Raw genomic sequence first — 11723 nt, forward strand, 5'->3', positions numbered from 1 at the left:
TTACTCTACTACAACTTTAGGGGTATTTGTCCAATCCATCTCGTGTCACCCTCCCCTACTACAGAAATCTTTATCGAATTTATTATTGGCCAACATGCATATGAACGTTCGTATCTAACGGCACTGATGAAACCATGACCTTTTGGCATATGCATTCTAATTCGTTCTGTAGGATTGTCTATTTAATATATTCTAGATTGGCGGTCTGAAGTTAAGCCGCTATGCTTCCGTCGGCTCACCAACGACGCTAGTATGCCAGATGCCGCTGTGCATGACTTGTACGTATACAGTATGATCAGATCAGATCTCCAAGAAAACGCCACCATCAACCTTGTCAAATCGGAATGGCGCCCTCGTCGGTTTCTCGCATACGTGCCAGCTTCTGGCAGAAGGAGCTGCGCCTCCTCAAAGCTGGCCCCCACCGGATGAACGCAAACGGGATTGGCGTCAAAGCAAGGCACAAGCACCCCAGCAACGTGCAGGCCCAGTTGGTACCTAGGTTCTCATACAACGGGTACGTCGTGAGCGGGATGAGGATCGCGGCGAGGATGTTGCGCGTGAAGACGCTTGACGCCAGAGCTGATGCACTGTATATGTCGTACGCGTCTGTGAGATAGTTGTTGAGCGCCAAAAAGGTAAGGTCGATGCCCACGCCCAGCGGGATACCGGACAGGGCTGGAACGGCCCAATGGATATTTGGCCGAGCCGCCCAGCCCAGCCAGAACTCGGAGATAGCAAACAGAGGACCCCCGAGACATGCGAGCGGGAGGCGTCGGTACTCCTCTTGCAGGGCCCACGCCTTGCCTTCTTTGACGCTTTTTCGATGGAACCTGTCCCAAGCCACAAAGATGCCAATCGCGATTACTGCACCGATGCCGGTGGGGATGAACATCAGGGCAGAGACGCCATCGGACATGTTGTATGTGCCACGAAATATGACTGGGTACATGCCGAAGTAGAGAAAGAAGATGACGTATTGGTAGAGGATAAACAGGTCGGTGAAGAACACGAGTGGCTCGGAGAGAATACGAATGGGACGGGCAATCACTCTCACCTGCTTCCATAGGATGAAAGGTGGCTTCTCTGACCTGGTGGTATCCTTGATAGCGCGAGCCTGCAGAACCGGTGCTAGTGTCTCCGGCATAAGTAATAGCATGGGCCAATTAACTCCCGCAAGTATCAGCGCGCACCAAAACTGCCACTGCCAGACTCTCGTAGAGGTAAACCCGGAGATTATTGGCCCTACCAGTGGTCCAACATTGCTTGTGAGGCCTAGCATCGTCATGGCCATACCACGTGGCCCGAGATCCGGGTAGATGTCGCAGAAGAGCCCCCCTGAGACCGTCTGTGGTGCTGCTGCACCGCATCCCAACATAAAACGGAAGAATAAAAATACTTCCCAGTTAGGCGCTAGAGCACATCCCAGAGTAAATGCCGTGTATATGGCGAAAGAGACTAAGAAGACTGGACGACGACCCCAGGACTCGGAGAGTGGCGCAAATACGATAGGGCCGAAAACTGCGCAAGAAAAATGTAAGTGGCTAGAAAACGAGATTTCGATGTATGTTGGTTTCTATTATTGGCAAACTGTTGCCAACTTTGAAGTGCATGAGAATATCATTGGGTGTGTACATGTACACGGGCGGGCCAAGGAGATAGATGGTAGGTACTTACTATATCCGACGAGAAAGACCGCCACGGGTAACGGCTTCTGAAGCTCAGAGGTTACCCCAAAGTGGGCGTTCAATGCAGGTCCAGCGCCGCTGGGGAGGGACGAGCCCAGCGTAACATTGAAGTTCAGTAGAATAACGGTCGTGGAGATGAACAGTTTCCGTGTCTGCGTGCAGAGGATACAATGAGTACTGAGGGGCATAACTAATGGTTGGGGAGGTGAACACTTGCCGTAGACATGCCATTTGCAACCACGGTAGGGGTTATGATAGGCCTGGTAGACACTATCTGGACTGCTACAGTTAGCAGCAGGTTCACTGGAGTGAGTGTGGGGGTGGGCATACCTTGAGCGTCCTTCGACACGACGCCTGCTTCAACTTCGCTATCCATCGGAGCAAATAACACGAAGCGCCTTGTGTATAGTAGCCGGTACAACAACAACAATGTAAGGAGCCTTGAATGCAATAAACTGAAAAGAGATCATTCGAGCCCATGGGGATGTCTGTTTGCTGGGAAGTACGGCAGGTAGATTTTATATTGAAGCGATCTTCAATGCAAGGGATGGTGCTGCGACCGCCGAGCACCACAGGCAGTGCTACACTACCTATCAATCTGCCTACCCACTACCCACCATGTATGTAGGTTGGCAGACACTCTACACCCGTGCTACCCTACCAAAAGATCCGACTCTGACAGCCCGCCCGCCGAATGGAACCACCAACACCCACTCACAAAAGGGCCGTACCTAATTTTTACAGGGCAAGCACATGCTGTGTCCCACTACCACCACCACCACCACCACCACCACCACCACTGCGCCTCCCACGTCTCCTCTCCCTCAACACCAACCCCGCGTAGCACAGTGCCGCCACAATCCCCAGCACCGCAGTCGCCATGCACACCGCGTAGCCCGTGCGATAGTACGGCGCGTCCCTGGCCAGAAACGCGAACGGCGCGACGATGCCGCCCGTGTTGCCAAAGCTGATCATCCACCCGGAGCCGATGCTGCGTTCCTTGTGGCCGTGGAGGTTCATGAGGTACCAGCAGATGACGGTGGGGGCGGCGCTGAAGGCGCCCATGCACACGAGGCAGATGCCCGCGTACTGCGCGGAGAAGCTGGCGTGCGTGGTCATCAGGATCGCGAGCCCGGCGACGAGCAGGGCGCCGGGGAACACGACGCACGGGAGCCGGCTGTCCGTTTGGTCGGAGAGGTAGGCGAGGACGAGGCACAGGCCGAGGGCGGCGGCGAATGGAGGGACAGAGTGGAGCTGTGTTTGCACGACCGAGTAGCCGAGGGTCCGCACGATGGTCGGCGTGAAGTAGGCGAATGCGTAGACGGGGACCACGACCGCTGGCAGGAAGTTTTTAGTTTGGTTCCGCGCGTGGCAAAGATGTATACGTGGGGGAACTACGAGGCAAGTACTTACAGAAATACATGATCGCGCCAAAGTAATTCTTGGGGTCCTTGAAGAACCGCGCGACATCTCGGCCGGTAACCTTTTCCTCTAACCCTATCTCAGACCCACCAGCCGTCTTACTCAGCACAACCTGCTTCTCCGCCTCCGAGAGCCAGGCCGCCTGGCTCGGGAAATCGCTGACCAGGAAGAACGCCGCGATCGCAACCAAGATCGTCAGGGTTCCCTCCAGAATAAAGATCCACCTCCAGTTGCTCAAGCCGCGCATGCCGTCCATCTTCTGGATGGCCGAGGCCAGGAGGCCGCCGAACGCCGACGCGAAGATGACGGAGCAGAAGTAGACCGTGAAGCGCTTCTGCGACTCCTGGCGCCGGTACCAGAAGCTGATGAGGTAGAAGCTGCCGGGGAAGATGCCGGCCTCGAAGAGGCCGAGGAAGAAGCGGGTCGCGAGCAGGCCGCTGTAGTTCCGGATGAAGCCCTGGGCGAGCATGACGATGCCGAAGCCGAGGATGCAGGAGGACAGCCACACGTGCGGGGTGAACCGCTTCATCAGGATGTTGGAGGGGATCTCGAAGATGATGTAGGGGACGAAGAATACGGCTAGCGCGATGTTGGGTTGCTGGCCGGTTAGTCCTAGTTCTTGGGGCAGGCTCATGGTGAGGGCATTGGAGATGTTGGCTCTGAGGAGCCATATCGGTTAGTGGTGAAGAGAGGGAAAAAAGGATTAGATAGGAAAAGATAGCATGTAAAGCCGTACCGGTCTAGAAACGCGGCGACGTAGATGAGAAACAGCATAGGAAGCACGCGCAGATCAATCTTGCGCATCAGCTTGGCTGTCTCTGCCTCCGATAAGGTATCCTCCGAGGGTAACGTCGAAGTCGACCCGGTCACATCACCATCTGAACATGTTAGTTAATCTGCATAAATGAGGACAGGTAGGTATGGTCGTAGTGGCACACCTGGTATACCCATCTTCGAAGAGGGTAACTTCGGGGCTGAGGGTGGCTGTTTGAAAAATGGTGAAGTCACAGCAGCAAATTAATTTAGAGGCCGACAGGAAATTCCCACGTGGGCTACGAGAATAATATGGAAAGCGCGTGATAAAACTGCAAGGCAGGACAACCTTCTAATATGTAGGTACTTTGCGCTCGTATAAACGAATAGTCTGCGAAGACCGAGTAGCAGCCGGTAAGTAGGATTGGGAGCCGGGGCTTTCAGCTGTGGAAATGCGCTGCAGAATATGAAATGGAGAGCGTTAGATAACCCTGTTTTATGCTACCACGCCGTGGTTTTGAGTGGTAGGATGGAAGGTTGCTGCAGGCGGCTTGCATGTGGAAGGTGGTCAGCTCATGTGTGCTAAAGCCATAAAGGAGCAATCCTACCCCGACGGCCTCAAGGCTCTATCCTCCTCGCGACCAACACAATTATAGGTTATAACTGGAGCTGGACACCATGCTCTCGCGTCTGTAGGCACACATCTTAATACTTCGGAATCGCCGAACAAGTGATTTTACTTTACCATGGCATCCCTTGCGCCATCAAGTACACTATCGCTGACCCCTAATCCTACCTTTACACCGTCCCTGCAACCGCCACACAATGCTGTATCGAATCCCGATCATCCAGAGACTCTGATTCCGCTCGCCGACATAGCAATAGGGATATGCCTTCCTTTAATCACCATATTCTTCGTCCTACGATGTTATGTCCGTATATTTATCAAACGCTCCTGGATCTTTGAAGACTTCCTGGTCACAATCGCCTGGGCAGGCACCGTGGCCTACTGCGGCATTATGAGGGCCACCATGTCTCATCACGGTGGCCAGCACGGTTGGGATATCACCGTAGATGAGCTCCACCAAGCCTCCTACTGGTTCAACGTTGCCGCGATCGAATACGGAGTAATGATAGGCATGACCAAGCTCGCGGTGCTGTGGCTCTATCGGCGCGTCTTCTCGCCGATCCGGTGGAGTATGTTTGACATCGCGATCGTGACTCTAATTATCCTGATTATCGGCTTCTACGGGAGCACCACCATCGTTAAAATCTTCGAGTGCAACCCGCGCGACAAGATCTGGAACAAGGACTTGCCCGGAAAGTGCGTAGGAATGAATTGGATACTGAATGTTAGTGGTGGCTTCAACACGGTGACGGATTACTTGATCTTGCTGCTCCCCATTCAAGCGGTGCGAAAACTTCAGGTGGATAGAATGAAGCGACTTTTGATTGTATTGGCATTCACCTTTGGTCTATGGTATGCGCCCCCTTTTCCCCACGATGTGCTTCGATCTAGACAGTCATACTTATTGTGGCCAGTGCCCCTATCTTTGCCACGATCGGCTTCGTCGTCCGGTTGAAGAATAGCAGTAACCCTGATACATCGTGGAAACAACCAGAGATCCTTCTCTGGGGAACGGCAGAACTCGCATCTAGTAACCTGTGCGTCTGCTTCCCGGAGCTTGCCGTCCTGTTCCGCAAACGCAACCGGATCCGCTCCACGCCCCGTCGCCCCACTGCTTCGGAACTTATTCGCTGGAACGAATCAAACCACGTACATGTCAAGCCAATCCAGGACCCGTATCTGCCGAAGAGTCTCATGAGCACGATGTTTAGCACGAATGGTGATGGGCCGTACATGGAACTGCAGGACCATGGTCACGATGTTCAAGTCACAGCTGCAAGGGCGGGTTCCCGAGGAGAGAAGCCGGAGGAAGGGGTTGTGGTGCTACGAAATGAAGTGAAGGTTGAACGTCAGTGATAATGTTTCGGTACTTGTAATTGTTCGTTGGCCATATTTCTTGTAAGGGTTGATGAGTCGGCTTCTTCGTTTTCTTTTCCTTCCCTTTCTTGAAGTCAGCGTCGCTTTTGTCTAAGAATGTAAGTGGTACATATGTCTACTTACATGTAGGTACCCGAGTGACAATGTACAATACATAAGCACCTATAAGTTATCTGCAGTAGCACAGCGAATGCAGGGATGAAAAGTGAAATGTGACATCCATGAATAGCCGTTGAATTGTTGTAGCAAAGGTGGAAATCTTGAATTTGATTGGGTACTACAAGAAGGATCTCAATGTCATTCATTGTAGCTCGTCCGTACGGCGGCATAGTACTGCGCCGAACAATGTTACTAGGTAGTTCCAACATGGAACTTTTGAAGTTCAAAGGATGTTATAAATACTTTTACCAACGTTGTAACTCATCCCTTTTTTCACTTTTAATAACTTACTTACCTATCTCCTACATATGTAATACCCGTCTCCTCAACTCGCTGTTTGGAATGGCTTTTCGTAATTCATTAGCGAGGATATCTTATATTTCTACAAGATATACTTCTCGAAGCTTGTCAGGCCGCTCGAGTGCACTGTCACCAACCTTGGCGCCTCTCTTACCCTTAACGAATAGGTCTTGTATGTCGCTACCCTTCACATCCAATTCCGCCTTTTCAACTACAAATCAGAACATGCAGCCTCCAGCCAACAAAAATACAGAAGTAGCTTCGCCTCAAAACAATGCCGAATCGTATGTAATTTCATCATTACACGCTGTGTGTCCTACGTGATTGATATAGGAGATTTATCTTTTAAGTAGCTATACCACTGCGTTTGCCCTGTTTGAGGCACTCTGGGAAGTATGCAGCCCCGGATTCCCGTAATGTGATTCTCATGCTTATCCTATTTCAAAGGCCGACATCACGGCATGTTTCGTCAATGTTGGCTCCGATCACCCCTCCATAATTGAGGCTATCGTTAAAGGCAAGCGAGAGCGGCCCAACTCTTGGCCTAGGATGATCACATGTCCTTCCGAAATCACTGCAATTTCGATGGCCGATGGCTATGCTCGGGTTACGGGACGCCCCCAAGCCGTCCTGGTACATGTCGACGTGGGTACACAGGCTCTCGGCCAAGGTGTTCATAATGCCAGTGTCGGACGTGCCCCGGTATTCATCTTCGCCGGCCTGTGTCCGTATACAGAGTCAGGTGAGCTTACCGGCTCGAGGACAGAGTATATGCACTGGTTGCAGGAAGCGCCAGACCAAAAGGCCATCGTGCGACAGTACTGTAGGTATGTAGGTGAAGTTCGCACGGGGCTAAATATCAAACAGACAATCGGGCGCGCACTCCAATTCGCAAGTAGCACTCCTAAAGGCCCAGTATACGTCGCGGCCGCGCGAGAGGTTTTGGCACAAGATATTGAGCCATACTCATTAGAACAAGCACAATGGATGCCAATTGGTCCCAGTGCGCTTCCAGTGGACGCGATTCACGATATTGCCACCGCGCTCGTAGAAGCCGAACGCCCGCTCATTATCACAGGGTACTCTGGCCGCGATCGCCGAACACCAGAGCTTCTAGTGGCCCTGGCCGATCTCATTCCCGGGATACGCGTCCACGATACCGGCGGCAGTGACCTGTGCTTCCCCTCCTCGCACATCGCATCCGAGGGCTTCCGTCTCAGCTTCGATGACTGCACCAAAGACGCCGACGTGGTCTTCCTCCTCGACTGCGACGTCCCCTGGATCCCGTCTCGGAACCCTCCCCCGAAGACTGCCAAGATATATCACGTAGATTGTGATCCACTAAACCAGCAGATCCCCGTTTCCTTCTTCCCCGCCCACGGACGCTGGAAAGCGGAGAGCTTTACCGCGCTGACGCAGCTGGTCGACTATATCAAGCACGACGCCTCGCTTCGAGTAAAGCTCCGAGATCCCAAGTACGTTACGCGCGGAGAAACCCGCGCCAAGGCCCACGAGGCCCGCCTGGCCAGCATTACTTCGCAACCTCGCTTGAGCGACGACGCACCGCTGGACGCCCACAACATCGGCAGCCTCCTCAAAACCTTACTCCCGGACTCAACGACCTTCGTCGTCGAGGCCGTCACTGCCGCGCAGGGGATATCCGACCAGCTGCAGCTAGACCGCCCAGGGAGCTGGATCAACTGCGGAGGAACCGGAATCGGGTGGAGCAATGGCGCGGCGCTAGGCGTGAAGATGGCGCTCGCGGATCTGGAAAGGGGCGGAGGGGGGAAGCCGAGCCTGGTGTGCCATATAGTCGGGGACGGGAGCTTCATGTGCGCGGCGCCGTCTAGTGCGCTATGGGTCGCGAGCAAGTACAAGATTCCAGTTTTGACGATTGTGTTGAACAATGGGGGTGAGTCACGTTTTCTCATAACCCCATACCCCTTTATATCCATACCTAGGGAAGCATCTGACTCACGCTGAGGGGCAAAGGCTGGAAAGCCCCTCGGAATTCGACGCAGCTCGTATACCCCAACGGCCTAAACAGCTCGGCAACCGACGACGAGATCAATATCTCTTTCCGCCCGACGCCGAACTATGCTGCTCTGGCGGAGGCGGCGGCGGGGTCGGAGGTGGGTTGGGGAAATGCGGATGATACGAAGGGGTGGATGAAGGGTGTGCGAGCCAAAACGGTTGGAGATTTTAAGGAGGCTCTTCAGAAGGCAGCTGTAAGGGTTGCTGATGAGGGCAAAGGAATGCTAGTCGAGATTTTGATGTAGACGTAATATCTACATCACCAGGTAGGCAACTAAGTATGAGGTAACCTTGGAAATTAGGCACTGACATTAATGCCACCTAATATTGAAAGTTCTACGCGATTAAGATCTAGTATAAATGATTACTACCTGCATATACTCAACCCTACCATGCATCTCACTGTAGACTCCGTACCTAGCTCACATCCACAACCACCACCTCCGGAAACTCCCCATCCGGCCCCTCCAAAATCCCCTCCTCCCTCCCCCCCAACACCGTAAAATCAAAGAACGCCCTCACATACGCATTCAGCACCTTCAACATCCTCAGCCCCTCAATCGTCCCCGTATCCTGATCCGCACCCGGCTGCACCGTCTTCCAGAACGCGTCGTCGCAGAAGTCATGGTGGCTCGTCCCATTGACCAGCATCTTCCACCTCGGGCCCGTCTGCCACACCGGGAACGAAACCCACGTGTAGTCGCCGCCGTCCTCCCCGCCGTGTCCCTCGTTGCCCAGCAAGAACGACGGCCTCCGCACGTCTGCGGCGGAGCTGTTCAGCGCGGGGGCCCCCCACATCGTGCCGTCGAGGTTCAGCCCCGCCACGAGAAGGCCGCCGCCCTCGCTCTGCAAAGAGCCGAGCGCCGCCGCGCCCCCGAGCGAGTACCCCAGGGCGCCGACGTTCGCCGTGCTGAGCGGCAGCTCTCCGCCTCTCGCCAGGGCCGGGAGATGCGTGCTTAGAAAGGCGGCGTTGTCGCCGACCCGCATGTCGTAGAGCGCCGTGAGAAGGTCGCCGGAGCCGTAGTCGATGTCGACGCCGAAGACGCCGGTGCCGTTCGGATACCGGATGAACGGCTGCTCGAAGGGGTGGTCGAGCCCGATGACGGCGTACCCGTGCGACGCGAGCTCGGACAGCAGGATCGTGCTTGCTTCGACGGGGGGCCCGCCGCCGCCGGGGCCGAAGAGGATGGTGGGCAGTGACTGGCTTGCCTTCCCTGCAAGCTCCTTGGGGTCGAGGATGGAAGCATTGGGTTGGAGGGTGGAGGTAATGGATGCCAGGGTGCCGTTGGTGTAGTTCCAGGACTGCTCGAAGGACGCGGCGGTCTCGGGGTTCAGGTATGGGAGGAGCGGGCCTTGGTGCTTTTGGAGAGTGGGGTAGAAGATGGTGGCGAGAAAGGCCGTGCTGACGTTGTTTGGGGCTACGGGGTCGTGGGTGTTGAGGTGCTCGATGGTGTACTTGCGGACGCCGACGTTGTAGGGCCCGGTGGGAGGTGGGAGAGATGGTGGGGTTGCGGTAGAGCTGACAATACCGGATATGTAGATGATGGAATATAGCGTGGGGGTGAGCATATTCAAGTAATTGGTCCTCCAGAGACCCGGAAAGTTGGGCGCCATCGTGAGTTTTTGTGGTATGAATGCTCAAATGATGGAAATTGACTAGAAGGTTGAGAGTGTTTTGATGATAGTTACATGCCGTCATTATATACACGGAACTCGGTTCATGTGGTCGTGTGACAAAGAATTGGTGGCTTGAAGGAGTCGAAAATTAACGCTACTTATAGAATATTCACGTGTAACATCATCGAAGTCAGCGTCATTGAAGAGAGAGATTGGCTGTATGTAAGCTCTATATGCACCCGATCGAGCAATACCCCTGAAGGCTAATCGGCTCCGAATTTTCAGGAGACCATCATCACCACTTCTCCGAGATGTCCGAAATATCAATGTGTGAATGTTTCACAAGCGTTCAAGACATAATAACCATTTACAATGAATGATAGATTATTAGTTTGCTTCCTCAACGAGATCCTCTCCCTAATATTTGTTCATGATACCGACCGCGCTTGTAAGCCCTCACTCCCACCTTACTCTCCGCATAGTAGCGCAGCTGCAAGCTTCTAGATTCCCAAGACATAGCATATCAAATGAAGCCCAAGCTAGTCACTTCGCTCAATATGGAGCAGGCTATTAGGTCGCAGCCTGGACGTGGAAAGGGATGAGGTACGTGGCCGACATGATATTGCCACTCGTGTACGATGCCTCCCACCTATACACCCACTTCTCCCCTTCACGGCCTTGAAAGATTTCGATCGGCCAGGTATAGCTCCCGTCGGCGACCTGTACAGCTTCTAATGATTTTCAAAACGATCAGCAACCTCATACTTATATAGCAAGGTCCAAGTCACACCAGAAGGCCACAAGAATGAGATCTCAGCACTCACCAGCGATAAGAGTATACACATCTTGGAAGTCGTAAGTGTCATTCATGCCGTCCTTTACAAGGATCGGGACCATCAGTTCGGTGACGAGCCTCAGCCTGAAGCTGTCCACGTGGTCTTGTCCATCGGCTTCGAATCTCAGCACGTAGTTGGTGCCCTCGGTGAAATATGTGCCGGCCGGGTCATCGTTCAAGAAACGGATGGCTTGTGCGACTCCGGCGAGAAAGGGGGTGAGTGTCAGGAACTTCATTGTGGATCGGATCGATTATTGGTTGCTGTCTTTCGTTGACAATGGAGTGAAGGCGATCTGGCAGCTTCAGCATCATAAACAATGAAGAAGCCAAAGTGCTTTATATACTTGGCTTGATATATTCACTTGTTCGGATCTTTTCACCATAAGCTGGAGGCTGTATAGTAATCTACCACCTGCGAGGTACCTAGATTGCCTCCATACCTTGGGCTGGTGCGTAGGAATAGCGACGGCTCGTCCCGCATCAAACCCACCTACTCCTATTCTTAGATACTAAAGGCTTGGCATGCATCTACAAAAGACCCAGGTTTCCATTTAAGGCTGAACCTAAAGCGAAGTTTGCATGCTTACTACTAGGTTTGCGTATATAACCGGCCAAAAGTTCGTTACATAGTGTCGAGATGATGAGGTGTCAATTGGTACTACTAGTAGTAGTATGTTCAGAAAAATGCCCGAGTTCAAGAAGAGTTACTAATAATCTTGCGACTGGCCAAGTTCTGGAGGGTGCCCGAGTGGTGGGTTACAAGGTTACATCCATCGATTTGTATTGCTGTATTGTAGATGTATTCTCGTGATTAGAACCCCTAAACCAAAGCGGACTGTCCGTAAATATAACGATACCTATGTCTACAGCTAAGCTTATATAATGCCCAATGTGATTAACAGAGAGTTCAGGG

The 11723-nt window shown here is 53.1% G+C and overlaps 6 protein-coding genes across 6 annotated transcripts; 2 read left to right on the top strand and 4 right to left on the bottom strand.

Moving 5' to 3' along the window:
- Nucleotides 1-226: 226 nt before the first annotated feature.
- GGS25DRAFT_321264 (major facilitator superfamily protein) lies at nucleotides 227-2242 on the bottom strand. The gene is made up of 4 exons (XM_049257824.1): nucleotides 2016-2242; nucleotides 1903-1964; nucleotides 1675-1837; nucleotides 227-1518 (listed from the first exon to the last, which is right to left on the bottom strand). Exons 1-4 carry the CDS (start codon nucleotides 2059-2061, stop codon nucleotides 335-337), a joined length of 1455 nt encoding a protein of 484 aa, XP_049115572.1. The 5' UTR covers nucleotides 2062-2242; the 3' UTR covers nucleotides 227-334.
- Nucleotides 2243-4275, bottom strand: GGS25DRAFT_321300 (putative allantoate permease). The gene is made up of 4 exons (XM_049257826.1): nucleotides 4046-4275; nucleotides 3844-3985; nucleotides 3099-3766; nucleotides 2243-3022 (listed from the first exon to the last, which is right to left on the bottom strand). Exons 1-4 carry the CDS (start codon nucleotides 4056-4058, stop codon nucleotides 2424-2426), a joined length of 1422 nt encoding a protein of 473 aa, XP_049115573.1. The 5' UTR covers nucleotides 4059-4275; the 3' UTR covers nucleotides 2243-2423.
- GGS25DRAFT_321294 (uncharacterized protein) lies at nucleotides 4193-5914 on the top strand. The gene is made up of 2 exons (XM_049257825.1): nucleotides 4193-5340; nucleotides 5403-5914. The coding sequence occupies exons 1-2, from the start codon at nucleotides 4607-4609 to the stop codon at nucleotides 5842-5844; spliced, it is 1176 nt and encodes a 391-aa protein (XP_049115574.1). The 5' UTR covers nucleotides 4193-4606; the 3' UTR covers nucleotides 5845-5914.
- Nucleotides 5915-6206: 292 nt separating this feature from the next.
- Nucleotides 6207-8743, top strand: GGS25DRAFT_494678 (putative thiamine pyrophosphate enzyme). Its single transcript, XM_049261373.1, has 4 exons — nucleotides 6207-6608; nucleotides 6678-6717; nucleotides 6772-8236; nucleotides 8317-8743. The coding sequence occupies exons 1-4, from the start codon at nucleotides 6211-6213 to the stop codon at nucleotides 8601-8603; spliced, it is 2190 nt and encodes a 729-aa protein (XP_049115575.1). The 5' UTR covers nucleotides 6207-6210; the 3' UTR covers nucleotides 8604-8743.
- A 32-nt stretch (nucleotides 8744-8775) lies between these two features.
- Nucleotides 8776-10174, bottom strand: GGS25DRAFT_532405 (uncharacterized protein; the record flags this gene model as incomplete). The annotated part of the gene is made up of 1 exon (XM_049265587.1): nucleotides 8776-10174. Exon 1 carries the CDS (start codon nucleotides 9970-9972, stop codon nucleotides 8776-8778), a length of 1197 nt encoding a protein of 398 aa, XP_049115576.1. The 5' UTR covers nucleotides 9973-10174.
- Nucleotides 10175-10545: 371 nt separating this feature from the next.
- GGS25DRAFT_522695 (uncharacterized protein) lies at nucleotides 10546-11046 on the bottom strand (the record flags this gene model as incomplete). Its single annotated transcript, XM_049264287.1, has 2 exons — nucleotides 10546-10706; nucleotides 10800-11046. The coding sequence occupies 2 exons, from the start codon at nucleotides 11044-11046 to the stop codon at nucleotides 10546-10548; spliced, it is 408 nt and encodes a 135-aa protein (XP_049115577.1).
- Between the last annotated feature and the right edge of the window lie 677 nt (nucleotides 11047-11723).

This window comes from Hypoxylon fragiforme (assembly GCF_022984875.1).
Source record: "Hypoxylon fragiforme strain CBS 206.31 chromosome Unknown GGS25scaffold_6, whole genome shotgun sequence".
NCBI classification, from domain to species: Eukaryota; Fungi; Ascomycota; class Sordariomycetes; order Xylariales; family Hypoxylaceae; genus Hypoxylon; species Hypoxylon fragiforme.

Excerpts from the sequence above, each read along its gene's own strand:
- GGS25DRAFT_321264 (XM_049257824.1), bottom strand. The coding sequence starts at position 2,061 with ATGGATAGCGAAGTTGAAGCAGGCGTCGTGTCGAAGGACGCTCAAG. Across the intron at positions 1,965-2,015 it reads CGTGTCGAAGGACGCTCAAG|TCCAGATAGTGTCTACCAGG; the intron begins GTATGCCCACCC and ends TAACTGTAGCAG. Across the intron at positions 1,519-1,674 it reads GGTCTTTCTCGTCGGATATA|TTTTCGGCCCTATCGTATTT; the intron begins GTAAGTACCTAC and ends TTTCTTGCGCAG.
- GGS25DRAFT_321300 (XM_049257826.1), bottom strand. Across the intron at positions 3,767-3,843 it reads GTCGCCGCGTTTCTAGACCG|AGCCAACATCTCCAATGCCC; the intron begins GTACGGCTTTAC and ends ATGGCTCCTCAG. Across the intron at positions 3,023-3,098 it reads TGGCGCGATCATGTATTTCT|CGGTCGTGGTCCCCGTCTAC; the intron begins GTAAGTACTTGC and ends ACTTCCTGCCAG.
- GGS25DRAFT_321294 (XM_049257825.1), top strand. The coding sequence starts at position 4,607 with ATGGCATCCCTTGCGCCATCAAGTACACTATCGCTGACCCCTAATCCT. Across the intron at positions 5,341-5,402 it reads GCATTCACCTTTGGTCTATG|TGCCCCTATCTTTGCCACGA; the intron begins GTATGCGCCCCC and ends TATTGTGGCCAG.
- GGS25DRAFT_494678 (XM_049261373.1), top strand. The coding sequence starts at position 6,211 with ATGTTACTAGGTAGTTCCAACATGGAACTTTTGAAGTTCAAAGGATGT. Across the intron at positions 6,718-6,771 it reads TGTTTGAGGCACTCTGGGAA|GCCGACATCACGGCATGTTT; the intron begins GTATGCAGCCCC and ends CCTATTTCAAAG. Across the intron at positions 8,237-8,316 it reads GATTGTGTTGAACAATGGGG|GCTGGAAAGCCCCTCGGAAT; the intron begins GTGAGTCACGTT and ends TGAGGGGCAAAG.